The sequence below is a fragment of the Python bivittatus genome, unplaced genomic scaffold (genome assembly GCF_059951505.1).
Source record: "Python bivittatus isolate LINGU-HERP-01145 unplaced genomic scaffold, Pbiv_v1 ctg000670_np1212, whole genome shotgun sequence".
NCBI lineage: Eukaryota > Metazoa > Chordata > Lepidosauria > Squamata > Pythonidae > Python > Python bivittatus.
This window is the reverse complement of record NW_028277094.1, coordinates 8,965,805-8,978,638: the sequence shown is the minus strand read 5'-3', so window position 1 is coordinate 8,978,638 and position 12,834 is coordinate 8,965,805. Positions and strand designations below refer to the sequence as shown.

General features: G+C 43.5%; 2 protein-coding genes across 3 annotated transcripts; one reads left to right on the top strand and one right to left on the bottom strand.

The window, feature by feature from the left end:
• Positions 1-135: 135 nt before the first annotated feature.
• Positions 136-6,349, top strand: LOC103054210 (heat shock transcription factor, Y-linked-like). The gene is made up of 2 exons (XM_007419994.4): positions 136-2,195; positions 4,930-6,349. The coding sequence occupies exons 1-2, from the start codon at positions 1,635-1,637 to the stop codon at positions 5,704-5,706; spliced, it is 1,338 nt and encodes a 445-aa protein (XP_007420056.1). The 5' UTR covers positions 136-1,634; the 3' UTR covers positions 5,707-6,349.
• A 98-nt stretch (positions 6,350-6,447) lies between these two features.
• On the bottom strand, positions 6,448-12,486 carry LOC103051690 (protein EOLA1). Of its 2 annotated transcripts, none has more exons than XM_025173786.2 (3): positions 12,117-12,486; positions 10,402-10,693; positions 6,448-9,441 (listed from the first exon to the last, which is right to left on the bottom strand). In XM_025173786.2, the coding sequence occupies exons 2-3, from the start codon at positions 10,685-10,687 to the stop codon at positions 9,218-9,220; spliced, it is 510 nt and encodes a 169-aa protein (XP_025029554.1). In that variant the 5' UTR covers positions 10,688-10,693; positions 12,117-12,486; the 3' UTR covers positions 6,448-9,217. The 2 variants fall into 2 exon arrangements, with proteins under 2 accessions (XP_025029554.1, XP_007420045.1); XM_007419983.3 differs by having other exon boundaries at positions 10,402-10,690.
• Between the last annotated feature and the right edge of the window lie 348 nt (positions 12,487-12,834).

Sequence of the window (12,834 nt, the reverse complement as noted above, 5' to 3'; positions counted from 1 at the left end):
AGTGTCCAAGTCACCGTTCGCCACCGGTAATACAGTTTCACGATACCCCACCCCACCCCAAACTCTCCACCCTTCCACGTAGACAAGACCCACGAAGGCCTTTCGCACTCAAGCTGTCCTGGAGTGGGTTGTATGTATGTTGGAGAAACAGAAAGGAGGTTTCTGATTTGTGAACCTTCCTCACTGGTGGAAGTCATGCTCCCCTGTATATAGTATTTATATGAACTTTTGGCAATGTAATATATTTAAAAAAAGTCTGTACAGTATAAATATGTAAAAGTATTTTTTAAAAGGCTGTATGAAATGCGTAATCACTTGTGCGTGGTCTATTTTGTGTCCCTCTCGGCTTCCATTTCTGTTGAAGTACCGTACCCAAGGCTCCTCATGCCTTTTGATTTTCCCCTTGAACCATGAATGTTACTATTCAGACGTGTCCTCGGGTAGGACTGTTGATGCTTCTTCTTCCGCTACCGGATTAAATTGCCTTGAAAAAGGTATGTAAATTATTCTGTAAATAGCTGTAATCTTTGTACCGTCAGAGGTGGGGTGGGGGGAGAAACTGCCGTCTTTCCAAAAAGTTGCCTTTCCACTTTTGTTAAATGTTACCATTGGGCAATACTGATTTCTCACACCCTCACTTTTTGCCTGTTCAATAAAGCATCCCCAAGTTTGCCGAGTTCTTTGTTTTTGTACGAAGCTTACCAACATACGGAATTCTGCAAGCATATTTTCTTGCAAACAGTGAAAAAAGTCAGCTGGGAGTGGCTTTGTGTGAAATGTCTGTTTAGACTGAGGTGGAAAGGGAGTCAGATAGGATCTATTTAAGGAGGACTTTACTGATGTGAGAGTTTCTTAGAATTACCATCAGGATCAGAAACATGAAAAAAGTAACATAAGGAGAAAGAGAAAAGGCATTGTACAAATGCTAGGAAAATGCTCCCTGCCACAACAGCAGGAAAATACACGAGGAGGATGGAGAGAGTAGTTGTGATGAGAATTGGGGAATAGTGCATGAGTTTGTGCAAAATATTCTGCAATATCCCTAATGGAAGAGGACAGCTTTTTTTGATGCAACATCTGTCAGAGAACTCGGCTTTTCAGCTGGAAATTGCCCTTCATAAGTTAAAGGGTATGTTTTAGATTCCAAAATCTCCCTATTGCATTATAAACTTGCACCTTCTTAGCAAATATTAAGGTTGGTTCTGGAGGTGAAATGCAGTATTCTCTTATCTTGAATTTCCTTTTCAGCGTCCGCAGCTGCATAGAAGGATCTCTTTGTTTTAATTAACAATATGGGATCTTTCCACGTACTGTATCTCCACTGTTGGCCTTGATGGGCAATTTATAAGGGCTGGGGGGGTTGTTAATGGCTATATAACTCAACTCCTCTCTTTCCTCCCGCCCAACCCTCTTTCCTTGTTCAGTACAGCTGCAATAAGTGTTGCTCAGTTCAGTATCTTTTCCTGTCATTATGATCTCGTTTGCTAGGAAACCAGCATTCATTGTGTGATGTCACACCTGCACCAGATAAGCATTGTGATGTTCTAGAACTCCTTCTTGAAGCTCCTGCCAGCTAGCATCATTTTTAATAGACCTGCCGGCACCTTATCGGCATGGTTTGACAAACAGCATAAATGGCTACAGCTGAAAGTTACCTGGGTGATAAGAGGGAATTGGATACAGATCTTCCCACTGTGCAAACTCAGTCTATTTCAGCTGAAGATGAAATGGTTCCTCCTGCAATGTCAATTTCCTCCACTCCGTTGCATGATAAAACCGCAGCCGGCGACTTTGCTTTGAGGTCTATGATAGAAGAAAATGCCTTTCAAGCTCTGAGCGATGGGCCCTGGGCGAAACGGCCACGCCTTGCACTCTGTGAAGAAGGCGCTCTCGAAGACAATGATTTTCTATCCCTCACCTTCCCCAAGAAACTCTGGAAGATCGTCGAAAGCGATCAGTTTAAGTCTCTGTGGTGGGACGATGACGGGAACTGCGTGGTGATCGACGAAGAGCTTTTCAAGAAGGAGGTGCTGGAAAGGAAAGGGCCTTTGCGCATCTTTGAAACTGACTGCATGAAGAGCTTCATTCGTCAGCTGAACCTCTACGGCTTTAGCAAGATGAGGCAGAATTTCCAAAGATCGGCCTCCCTCGTTGAATTTTTAGCGGAAGAAAAAGCCGCTTACGCGTTTAGCAAGGTAAGGCCTAGCACGGCTTTTGCAAAACAAGGAATTGTGGTTTCGCCTTCCCTTAGCTTCCATGTTGGGCCCACACCGTCGCCTGCCTTCCCCCACAAGTACAGAATGCAAATGGTTCCTGGGCCCCTACAAAAAGAAATGTCATAATTGTGGATGGACGTGACTCAAAAAATATTGTATATATCATCATGAAGTTAATTGACAAAGGAACATGATCTTTCCTTTTCCTCTCCTGGGAGCTATGCCTGTAAACGAAAGATTTGTTTCATTGAAGGGGGGGAAGGTGCTAACTGAATACAGGATAGGTTTGTTGCAACCACCCAAATGTACAATAGGACACTACTGTGGCTAAATTCACACAAGATGGACCAGTATATTGTGTGAACCCAGGCAGTTACTGCTTCTTGGATGAGTAAGTGTCTTATGGCTTTATGTACTAGATTTCTCCAGCCTGTGAGTCGTTACCATTAAACCATTAAAAGACAGTTTATTCGGTATGCCAGGAGCAGATACTTGGATGAGCCAATTCTGCGGAACCACTGTGACAGCTGATTGGTGCTAATTCTATTCTGTATAAAAGCAGTATTTCTGCTATGGCAAAAAAGCTGTTCTGGATAAGTTGGAAAAGTCTACTTCAGAGCATACTCTTGTTGCAATTACAGCTTGTAGAGCAAACAAAAAAAATGTGATTTTGGTTTTATATTCCGTTGCAATGGTGGTGGTATAATCAACCTTCCGTGTTAGATATCCTGGTGCATAAAAAGGGAAAGAAATGAATATAACTCTTAGTTTATTTGATGTACTAAAATACATCCTATGTGTATTTGAACGTGCGCATTCCAACAAAGATGGCATATACCGTCTTCTTTCTGCAAGCAGGATGCATCATTCATTCATTTATTGAATTTATGTAGCTACCCACCTCACTTTCATGTGGGTGCCGTACACAATTAAAACAAAACTAAATAATATAATTTATTCATTAAAACCATTTAAAACAAATAGGCTAAACCCATATTACAGTAAATCTTGTTAAATACATCCAAAGCATAGGGTATCTATTGCAATCAGATATGGTTCTAGTTTTTGGTGAAAACACTGAACAGCATCCATTTTCATTCATGCCTTAAAAGACGCACTGATTTTTTTTCCTTTTTCAGTGGATCTACTAAGCAGGTTAAAATCTCAATCCAATTCATTGGGTATGTGCCATCTAAAAGAACCGACTTCGTGAGACATATTTGAAATATTTCTTTTCTACTCAAAAGTGGGGCTTAAAAACGTTTTGATTTAGTTCACGTTGCCTGCTGAACTTTCTTCGAAGAATTAAAACTTAAGGCAAAAGTGTGACTTGAGATCAGCAATTAAAAATACAGCATTTATTCAGTTCGTGGATATTTAGATGAACATTTTACCTTCCATGTTACCAAGCAGCACTGTCCTTACATTTGGGAACAATACCTTTAAATAAACAGAGTCCTTTCTATGTCTGCTTAGAGGTAAGTGTTACCAGGTCGAATGGCATACGCTACCAAGTATGTCCATGGACATGTACAGAAAAGAAGCGTACAAACCCTGTCGTTTCCCAGCTGTTCCTGCAAGCAGATACCAATTCAGTGACACTCTGCTATTAAGTTGATTTAAAATAAGTATTTTAAAGTATTTCTTTAAACAAAGAATAAAATAGTTTTCTGTGGAAGTCATTAGAATTGAATGATAGAGTTTGATTCCAGTGATGATTAGCAATCTGTGTTCATTTTGGTTCATCAGACTTGTTTCTTGATTTTAGTTCTTGCAGTAGAATTTTTTTAGGGGTATGTTTGAACCAGAGACCAGGACCCATTACACTGAAACACAAACTGGCTTATTCACAACATCAGAGGCAAAGAGAAGTGGGGTTACAGTCACTCTATATAGACGTATAAAAACAAGTGATTGGATAGAGCGACCAGGTATTTACTTCGGTAATAACACATCACGTGCACTGAAGCCACTTGAGTGTAACTCTGAATACCAGTATCTTTTCCCAGCTCGTCAGCATTCCTTGGCCTTCTTAATATTTTATGGCTGAGTTGACAATTTTAATTTCCCTGGGATAGTGTTTTCTGTCATGACCCCTTATATCGAGGCAGTGGTATTTTCCCTGAAAGACAGATTTGGTTAGAGGCTTTTAGCTGGGCCCCTAAATTCTCCTTCATTGTGCACTCACCTTGCCCTTTAATATTGCTAGCTGCACCCCTAACATTTGGGCAATACCACTACCCTTATGCTCATGTTATTTTCTAGGCTACAATGCTGCTCTGTCTCCTTGAAGAGGACTGTAAGTTGGCCATTATAAATTCTGACCCTAAATCAGGAAAATTACATGCAAACCACTTTGCTCCTTCTAGACTCCCCATTTAAGAGGAACTGTGTATGAATTACATCTTCCAAAAATATGTCCATCTGAACTGATATTTACGATTTTTAATGACACCTTAGAAACTTCAGTGCTGACATGGATACCTGTTTGTCCTTATCTTCAATGCCAGTGTCCATGAATTCTGAATTAATGCACTCCTCTGAGTGTAGGACTAAGGAGATTACAATATTTGTATGTTGGGCTTGAAAGAAAGTCCTATCTTCAGGGCAAGATCGAGAAATGATGAACAAAAAGAAAAGCCTTAGTTGTATTAGCTTTTTATTCATCCATAGAAGGTTAACCACTTCTCTTCCTATTTTTTTCCCATTCTAGCTACAATTCTACCATAACCCAAATTTTAAGAGAGGATGTCCTCACCTTCTCACGAGGTGCAAGCGAAGAGTTGGGATCAAAAACACACCACCTGTTGCTTTCTCATTAGAGGAAGATTTCAGTGAAATCTGCTTGAAGAGCAGGTCAAGAAGCCCAGAAGGTCCAACTTCTCTGGGACCTTCTTCCAGGGACAACAGTTTCCTTACAACGTCCCCCAAGGACAAAATGCATAAATCTGGTCTCCGGAAGCCTACAGTGACAAAATGCCTTGCTGGAACAGTAGGTCGGCTTAGGAGTGGATTTGCTGCTTCTCCAACCCCTTTAAGGGCCTCCGATCAGGGGCCACCTGAGGACACTGATAACAAGATAAACCAGCTGGCACCTTTCCATCTGCCCCAGCATACCAACCACGCTCGAGTCAACACACACGAGATCGATTCCACCACCACCACATCCGCCACCTCTTTGTATCACGTCATACCTCCTGTACCCAACAGTCCCTTTGCACCAATGATGGGGCTGCCCACTTTCCCAACCATGTATCCAGACTTATCAGCCATGCAAGCTCATTGGGCCAGCATTCTCCCATTTTGCAATCCGTGGTTCTCCATGCCAATGATAGCTGCCGCTTCGGCCATTTCTATGTCGAGATCTTCCCATCACCACCGAACTCCTTCATACCACCACTGTCCTAACTGCAACTGTACTTCCACTGCTCAGTCTGCTTCCAAAGGAGCGGGACCCAAAACCACAGAATACGCTGGGTACCATCGATAAAGCACAAGAGACTGCTGGAGACATTTGAGCCTTTTTAAAAGAAGGGAATTAACCATGGCATGGACTGAAGAATAAACTTCGTTCTTCCTGTCTGGTTTACCTAGGTTAACTTCTTTGTATTTCTTTCATCGTGGATGACACAGGAGGAATGTGTTTTCCTCAACGGTTTCCTTGTTAACTGTGTAGATTAAGGAGAAATAGCTAGGGAAGTCGTTGCGCTGATTTGAATTAATACCTTTCCACTCCTGTTCCAGATTCTAAAAGAAAATCTGTAGTCTTAAAAAAAAGAGTCATTTCAGAGTCCTTGGCCTCTGCAGGGAATATTGTGAAGTTGGTGGATTGTGGCTAGGAACATTTGACTGGAGAGTCCGTGTAAATAGCACACTAGAGGCCATCTGAGTGAAAATCTGCAGCCAAGATCCCTGAGAATGGAACCGGTTAAAAATCTAGAGATTTGGGAGTGGCACCGGAGCTTGGAAAGAAGAGCCAAGCGTTGTCGCAAAGATTTAATTTGGGTACAGTACATGAAATGGTGCTATATTGGGTGGGTCACAATTACCTGTTTTGTGGGCATTACTATTTGTTGGGGAAGGTGACTTGCAGGTTTTCAAGGTGGGTATCCTATAGAATAAGGCAGTGTTTCTCAGCCTTGGCAAGTTAAAGATGTGTGGACTTCAACTCCCAGAATTCCCCACAGCTGGGGAATTCTGGGAGTTGAAGTCCACACATCTTCAAGCTGCCAAGGTTGAGAAACACTAAAGTAATCACTTCTTAAGTTCACACTGAGAATCTTTTCAGTTTACGGAGATTTCAGTTGGTTTACATCGCACGAAAACGATCACCGGAACCGATTCCAACTTCGATGTTTCAGTGATAGTAACTTATAAAACGAAATGTGGCTGAGTTATAAGCAGATTTTTATTGTGTGCCTAGCTCTTTTCCACGTTTTCTAAAAGGGGGAAAAAGTCTTTTTAACTGGTGAAGCACAAGACGGTGAGCGTATAGGTAGTTAACAAAGGACCAACGGTGAATTCATCAGTATGTTTTAATTTTTTTGTTGATGTTACCTTCCTGTACAGCATTTATAAATTGCCAGCTTGAATCTGGGCTTAATCAAGCTTGAAGATCTTGTGAAGTCAACAGGACAAGTTAGTCTTGGCTGATCTAGTTCACTGATTTTAATAATACTCATCTTGTTTGTTCTGCTCCATTTACTAGGTTTTTTCTTTTTCTTTAATACAGCAAACCAGAGTTTTCCATAGTCAGAGGCACAGTGTGTTAAATGAATCAAAGACTGCCTAAAACATTTAAGAGAGTCTTGAATTTAGTTTGCTTCCTCTGAAACTCATTTGATATTCATGGAACTTTTTCTTTATTAAAGATGCTAGACAAAAATTAAGAACTGCAGGCTGTAAGCTGAGATTCTAATACTGTAATCCTAGCAAATATTTAGTATACACGGGAAGCCACCTCTGGCACATCATTCATAAACTGTGGGGCCCAGATAGTTTTCACATCCTCCAATTAGCATTTGTCACCTTAAAGGGACATTACTTTGGCACATTAAACTATTTTCATAATTTTCAAAGAAACCTATTAACCAAGTGGCCATTCGTTTTATTAAGAGCCTCAGATTTATTACCCGAAGTGTTTGCTTTTACTTAGCATGATGCCATGAAGTTCAGCAATATTAAATTTGGTAAAGGGAATCCTGTAGTAATATTGCGCGCTGATAGTTTGAAATCTAAAATGTGAATAAAGAAATGCTTCAAAGCAGGGCACCCCACCTAGGTTACGAGATGTAGCTTCCTGGATAAATATATGCATGGAGGAAGAGAAATATGTTTTAAAACTAAAAAAAAATCAGTGCTTCTGATTAAATGAACTTCAGCCTTATGCCATCTTACAATAACACCTTTCGTTGTGGCATAGTTCGGAATTCACTGAATACTGAATTTATCACAAGTACAACGATGAGGAGTCACACCGCAGTTCTGAATGAAGTACAGTTAAATCTGTCATGATCTAAATTGAGAACACTCATCCTGTTAAATCATAACCCAAGTAGGATAACAAGTTCTAAGGAAAAGGTCAAACTATTACATTTACATTTGAACTGCTTAACTTGCTGAAACCCCCTTTATAGATCACTGATTTGAGAGCCGCAGAGTGCTGTAATTTATTGCACCAAGGGATATTCTAAAATTGTAGATTCACACTAATTGGTTCAGGCTTGAAAAATTCCCTCAACACTGCAAATTCTCCAATTGCTTTCAAGTGTTTACATAGATATTTCATAAGCGCGTATTAAAAATAGGACACGAAACCGCCAGGAGAGAGAGACACGTTTAAATGTTTAGCATTTTAAGGAACAGGATTCCATTAGATAGAAAAACAGTTCCAAGCATGTCATTCATCTCGTACGTTATGGAGGATCCACAGCAGGGTGACAGGTTGCCTTGACATATAAACGAATCTGTCCCATCATAGGCATCTCCAGGACCAGAAGTGGGGAAGTTGAGGTCCTACAAACGTGGCTGAAAGAACTCCCAGGTGACATGGCCCATGGGAATGCAGGGAGTTGGGAGACCAGCAATATGGGAAGGGCCACAGGCTTCTCTTCCCCGGGTGTGATTTGGTTTGTAGGCTTCTCTGGCAAGGGGGGATGGGGAACTAACCTGAAAAGACACATCGGCTTTATTAAGAAATGCTCTGAGTAGAAAAGAGCCAAAGAGAATTTGATGGAGGACTAGAGTGGAGATAAGGAGGCTTAAGCCTTTAGTTGAGAATAGTGTTAGCTCGGTTTCCTATTTTTGCAAGTTAAAATGGGATGAGTCAGTAGCTGACGCACGTTTATCCCGGCACACCCTGAGCTGAACCACCGATAGAAATTAAACAGGAACAAATTTGCCTTTGATACATCCCAGCCCCAGGTATTAATCAGGGTTCTCTCTGCCTTTTAACGTGGAGAACTCTTCCTAGGAGCAAAACGAGGGTCAATCGATGCTGAAACTCTTTCCTTAAAGTCTGAGACCACCTCCTTCATACTCAACAGCTCTTTTTTGTTCTCCAATCGATGCTTGGAGTCACAATAATATAGTGAAGTGGGAGCATCTAATTGACACAGAGTCAAGAATCTTGGAGTTTCTTAAATGATACCGGGCAAGAGTGTGCCTGTTTCCATTCATAGCTATGTATACCCTTGCTAAAACAAACCACAACAATATTGCATAAGATGTACAACGCATTGTATCCCAGATGCACCAATTATTCATCAATATCTGAACAGGTGACGTCCTGACAAAGCGTCAACACGTATTCTCAGCAGCCACAATCCTTTCGACGGGTCAGTGATCTCCCTCCAACGTCAAGTGCTTCGTCTCCAGTTTCTGTCACACTTGCGCACGCTTCTCGTATTTCAGAGCAGCAGAAAGATGGATTCGTCCAGTTCAAAATGAGACGGATTTCCTCAACAAGCAGGGGCCCAACCATCAGGAGAAAGAGCCTCTCTTCAACCGGATTCAGGGGAAGGGATCAGCTCCTCCGGGATGTCAACCTGCCAGACATCTTTGCGTCCTCGTGCAGGAATGGGTTGCTGCAACCATCTGGGGTTGGAAATAACTGTCAAGTATTTTTGTTCTAGACCCCGGAGAACAGCTTTATTTTCCAACTGCAAAACGTCTTCAGGAGGCAAATGTTCAGGACACTGGGAAGTCTCTCCAACGTCAATCAGACCTGCATTTAAAGACCCAAACCATGATTTAATTTTCTTTCCCAAAGCAAAAGGTTTTGATTTAACTTTTTCTTTGGCTTTGACAAATTTAGGTAGAGGTTTTCCAACTGGTTTCCAACAAATTGTAGGAATTATATAAATGTATGTATATCTTCACAGATGTACACACCCGATCAAACCTGTGATCAAGCTGATCTATTGTGTTCCATCACAGTTTGCTAATAAACTCAAAATGGCTAGGTTTGTACATCTTAGGCCAGTCTGTGGTCCATGGCTGCTAGAGGGAGTCTAAGCCTAAATTACCAAGCCTTACAGATGTTTGAGTACACTTGAGGTCTTGTAAGATTTGGCAATTTCCCCCCAAAATCCTGTCCAATTTCAGGGGGAGCACCAAAACTTTCTGAGATTCATTGATCTTGGGAGATTTGGGCCATATTCAAAATTAATTTGGGGGCCCCCTAAACGATCAGAGGGGACTGACATGTGCAAGGAAAATGAAACACACGGGCAACGAACGTGCTGATCTTTGGTACATAAGGTGGTCCTGAAAAGCTTTCAGTGGTGGCCAAAAACATCCACACAAAGGGAAAGTCGCAAGCCTTCAAAGAAACCAAACCAGATTATACTACGGTGTTATTTTAATCATAGTTTTGCAGCTACAATGCTGGTTTTGGACATGTGAAAAGATACCAACAATGTAGGTTGGACTCCTACAAGATGCTAGGCCAGTGTTCCTCAACCTTAGCGACTTTAAGATATGTGGCCTTCAACTCCCAGAATTCCCCAGCCAGCCATAGTTGAAGTCCACATATCTTAAAGTCGCTAAGGTTGAGAAACATTGGGCTACACTATGATTTTTCCTGAATGCCACAGTAGGTAGCTGTGAATCTGGCTGCTACCCTTGCTTTGCCAAAGGGCCAAACTCAAAAGCTGCTTACGGGACGGGCGTCGTTCTGACTTACCAGCAATAACCCCTCTGCCAAACTTCTCTCCCTCTGCTAACAAGTCTTCAATCTGTGCCGGAGTCCACCCGAGCCGATTCAACAAGATGTCCTTCCAGCTTTCATCTTCCCAGTCTTTAAAAGCAATGTGGACGGCGACAGTCCCAGCCTGGTGGCTTGCCAGCACCGGTCGCCAACGGCTCTCGATCGTTTTGACTTTGTTTAACACCAGCCCGGCGTACGGTTGTCGGAAGGAGAGGCAGGGAAACTTGGTTTTCCTCCAGCGTGATTCTCTCCTGGATGCCATCCTCTGCTATGCCCAAAGAGAATAAAATTGGAATTAAGTATAGCATGCACACGCTCTCTAATCTGAAGTCTCGGGGCACTACTAGGCGCAACTGTTGTGCAAAATTGGACGTTGGGAATGCTCAAGATACGGCCGTGCCGATATTGGTGAACTCAGAACAATCCTGCAGCTTCAGCCAGCCAGCCCAAAGGGAAGGGCAAGGTGCAAAGTGACAATAATAAGGGCAAGGATTCAAAACCTGTGGTCCACCAACTTCTTGGAGATCCCTGGATAGGTTTTAGGACAGTGTTGTCCAAACTTGGCCACTTTAAGATGAGTGGACTTCAACTCCCAGAATTCCCCAGCCAGCATGGCTGGCTAGGGAATTCTGAGAGTTTAACTCCACTCATCTTAAAGTGGCCAAGTTTGCACAACACTGTTTTAGGAACCTGTGAACCTGTATGGAAAAGATTCTATCAGGATTTTTAACACTGATGAGAGAGAAGAGAAGAGAAGAGAAGAGAAGAGAAGAGAAGAGAAGAGAAGAGAAGAGAAGAGAAGAGAAGAGAAGAGAAGAGAAGAGAAGAGAAGAGAAGAGAAGAGAAGAGAAGAGAAGAGAAGAGAAGAGAAGAGAAGAGAAGTCAACTGGATGTCCAACACAATGCATTTGTTATTTTTTTTTTTTTTTTGATAACTGTACTGGGACACAACTGGTTTCCTTTGTAATAAAATCTCTAACTCGGGTATTGCATTTTCCGCATTGGAAAGCATTTTGCTCAGGGCCTCCCCAGACTCTCAAAAGGGTCTGTGGCACCAAACACCTTGAACTGGAGGGTCTCCCATCCCTCCTCCTCTTTTAAGTCCTAGGCCTCCCTCAGTTTATGAAAGATGCTGCTTAAGGGCCAAGAATAAAGTTTCTGGCATCTCTTTTTTTTCTCACTTGGAAGGAGCAGGTTCTGTAGATACTCCGCAAGGACCAAAGGATCAGGCGGCAACTTCCCCGCTTGCTTCCTGCTTTCACGGGAGCCCTGCCTGCAGAAACTAAGCAGCGCCTTTGCTTTGAAGCTTAATTCACCTTAAATGCCAGTTTCGCCCTTTTCAAACCATTTTCTGCCCAGCACTTCCCTCTTTCCAAGGCTTGCTAACAGATGGGAGGCTCACGAGGGCCAGACGAGCAGAATGGGTGCCCCTGTTGAACTCCTGCCTAAAACGGCTTGCAAACAGCTGCCCCTGGGAACAGCCCCCTTCCCCCTCCAAGATGCTCCTTGCAAACTGTTCGAGGTTCAGAGTTCCCAAAGTCTTTTAGCAATAGGTAAATTTCAAATTCTTGATGACAGGTCAACGGCCCAGCCCAGATAAACCTGATGAAATAAAACCTACCCATCAGAGCCACAAGACAGAACACGCAGAATAAAATGAAGCGTGCAAGATAACAGATCTACACTCCTACCTGCGCTATTTTGCTGTCGGCAAAATCCGAGTTTTGCAAGCTGCGAAAGCAAACTTTGCAACGTCAAGGGTTGCCTTGGGGTCCTTTACCCGCTGGGAAGAACTGCATTTTTTGCACGTGGCATGCTTCGGCCAGTGCAAGATGCAAAAATCCAATTTCCGGGCAGAGAAAGACCCTTTGCCAGGCAGGAGGATGACCTTCGAGGCCAAGAAGCAGCTTTCCTGCAGCAACCTTTGACCCTACGGATCGGGGACCCTTCCTGGCCGCTCGGAGCGGGCAGGGGCTCGCGTGGAGCCTCCAGAGCCAGACGCAGCCTGCCTCGGGAAGAGGCGAGAAGAGACCTCCCGTCTTCCCGTCCTCCTGGCGGGCTCCGCGGCGCTCCAGCGGCAAATGAACTACACCTCCCAGAAGCCCTTGCGCCGCACGCCGAGGACGAGGCATGCCGGGAGTTGTAGTCCGGCAGCCCCGCAGGGCGAACCTGTTCTCCCAGCCCCGTAAGCAGCCCGAGGCGCCCTCGCGGAGCATCCAGCTGCAGTCCCAGGGGGAGGAGGATGGGACCTGTCGTCCAAGGGAGGGAGGAATGCAAGCAGGCTGGGAAAGCAGAGGCGGCCCTCCTCCTCCTCCTCCTCCTCCTCCTCCTCCTTCCAACAATGTCTGGCGGGGGGCGGGGAGGAGAGGCATGCACACGCCAGCCCCGCAAGGTAGGCCAGGCTGAGAA

Excerpts from the sequence above, each read along its gene's own strand:
- LOC103054210 (XM_007419994.4), top strand. The coding sequence starts at position 1,635 with ATGGCTACAGCTGAAAGTTACCTGGGTGATAAGAGGGAATTGGATACA. Across the intron at positions 2,196-4,929 it reads CCGCTTACGCGTTTAGCAAG|CTACAATTCTACCATAACCC; the intron begins GTAAGGCCTAGC and ends TTCCCATTCTAG.
- LOC103051690 (XM_025173786.2), bottom strand. The coding sequence starts at position 10,687 with ATGGCATCCAGGAGAGAATCACGCTGGAGGAAAACCAAGTTTCCCTGC. Across the intron at positions 9,442-10,401 it reads TGGCAGAGGGGTTATTGCTG|GTCTGATTGACGTTGGAGAG; the intron begins GTAAGTCAGAAC and ends CTTTAAATGCAG.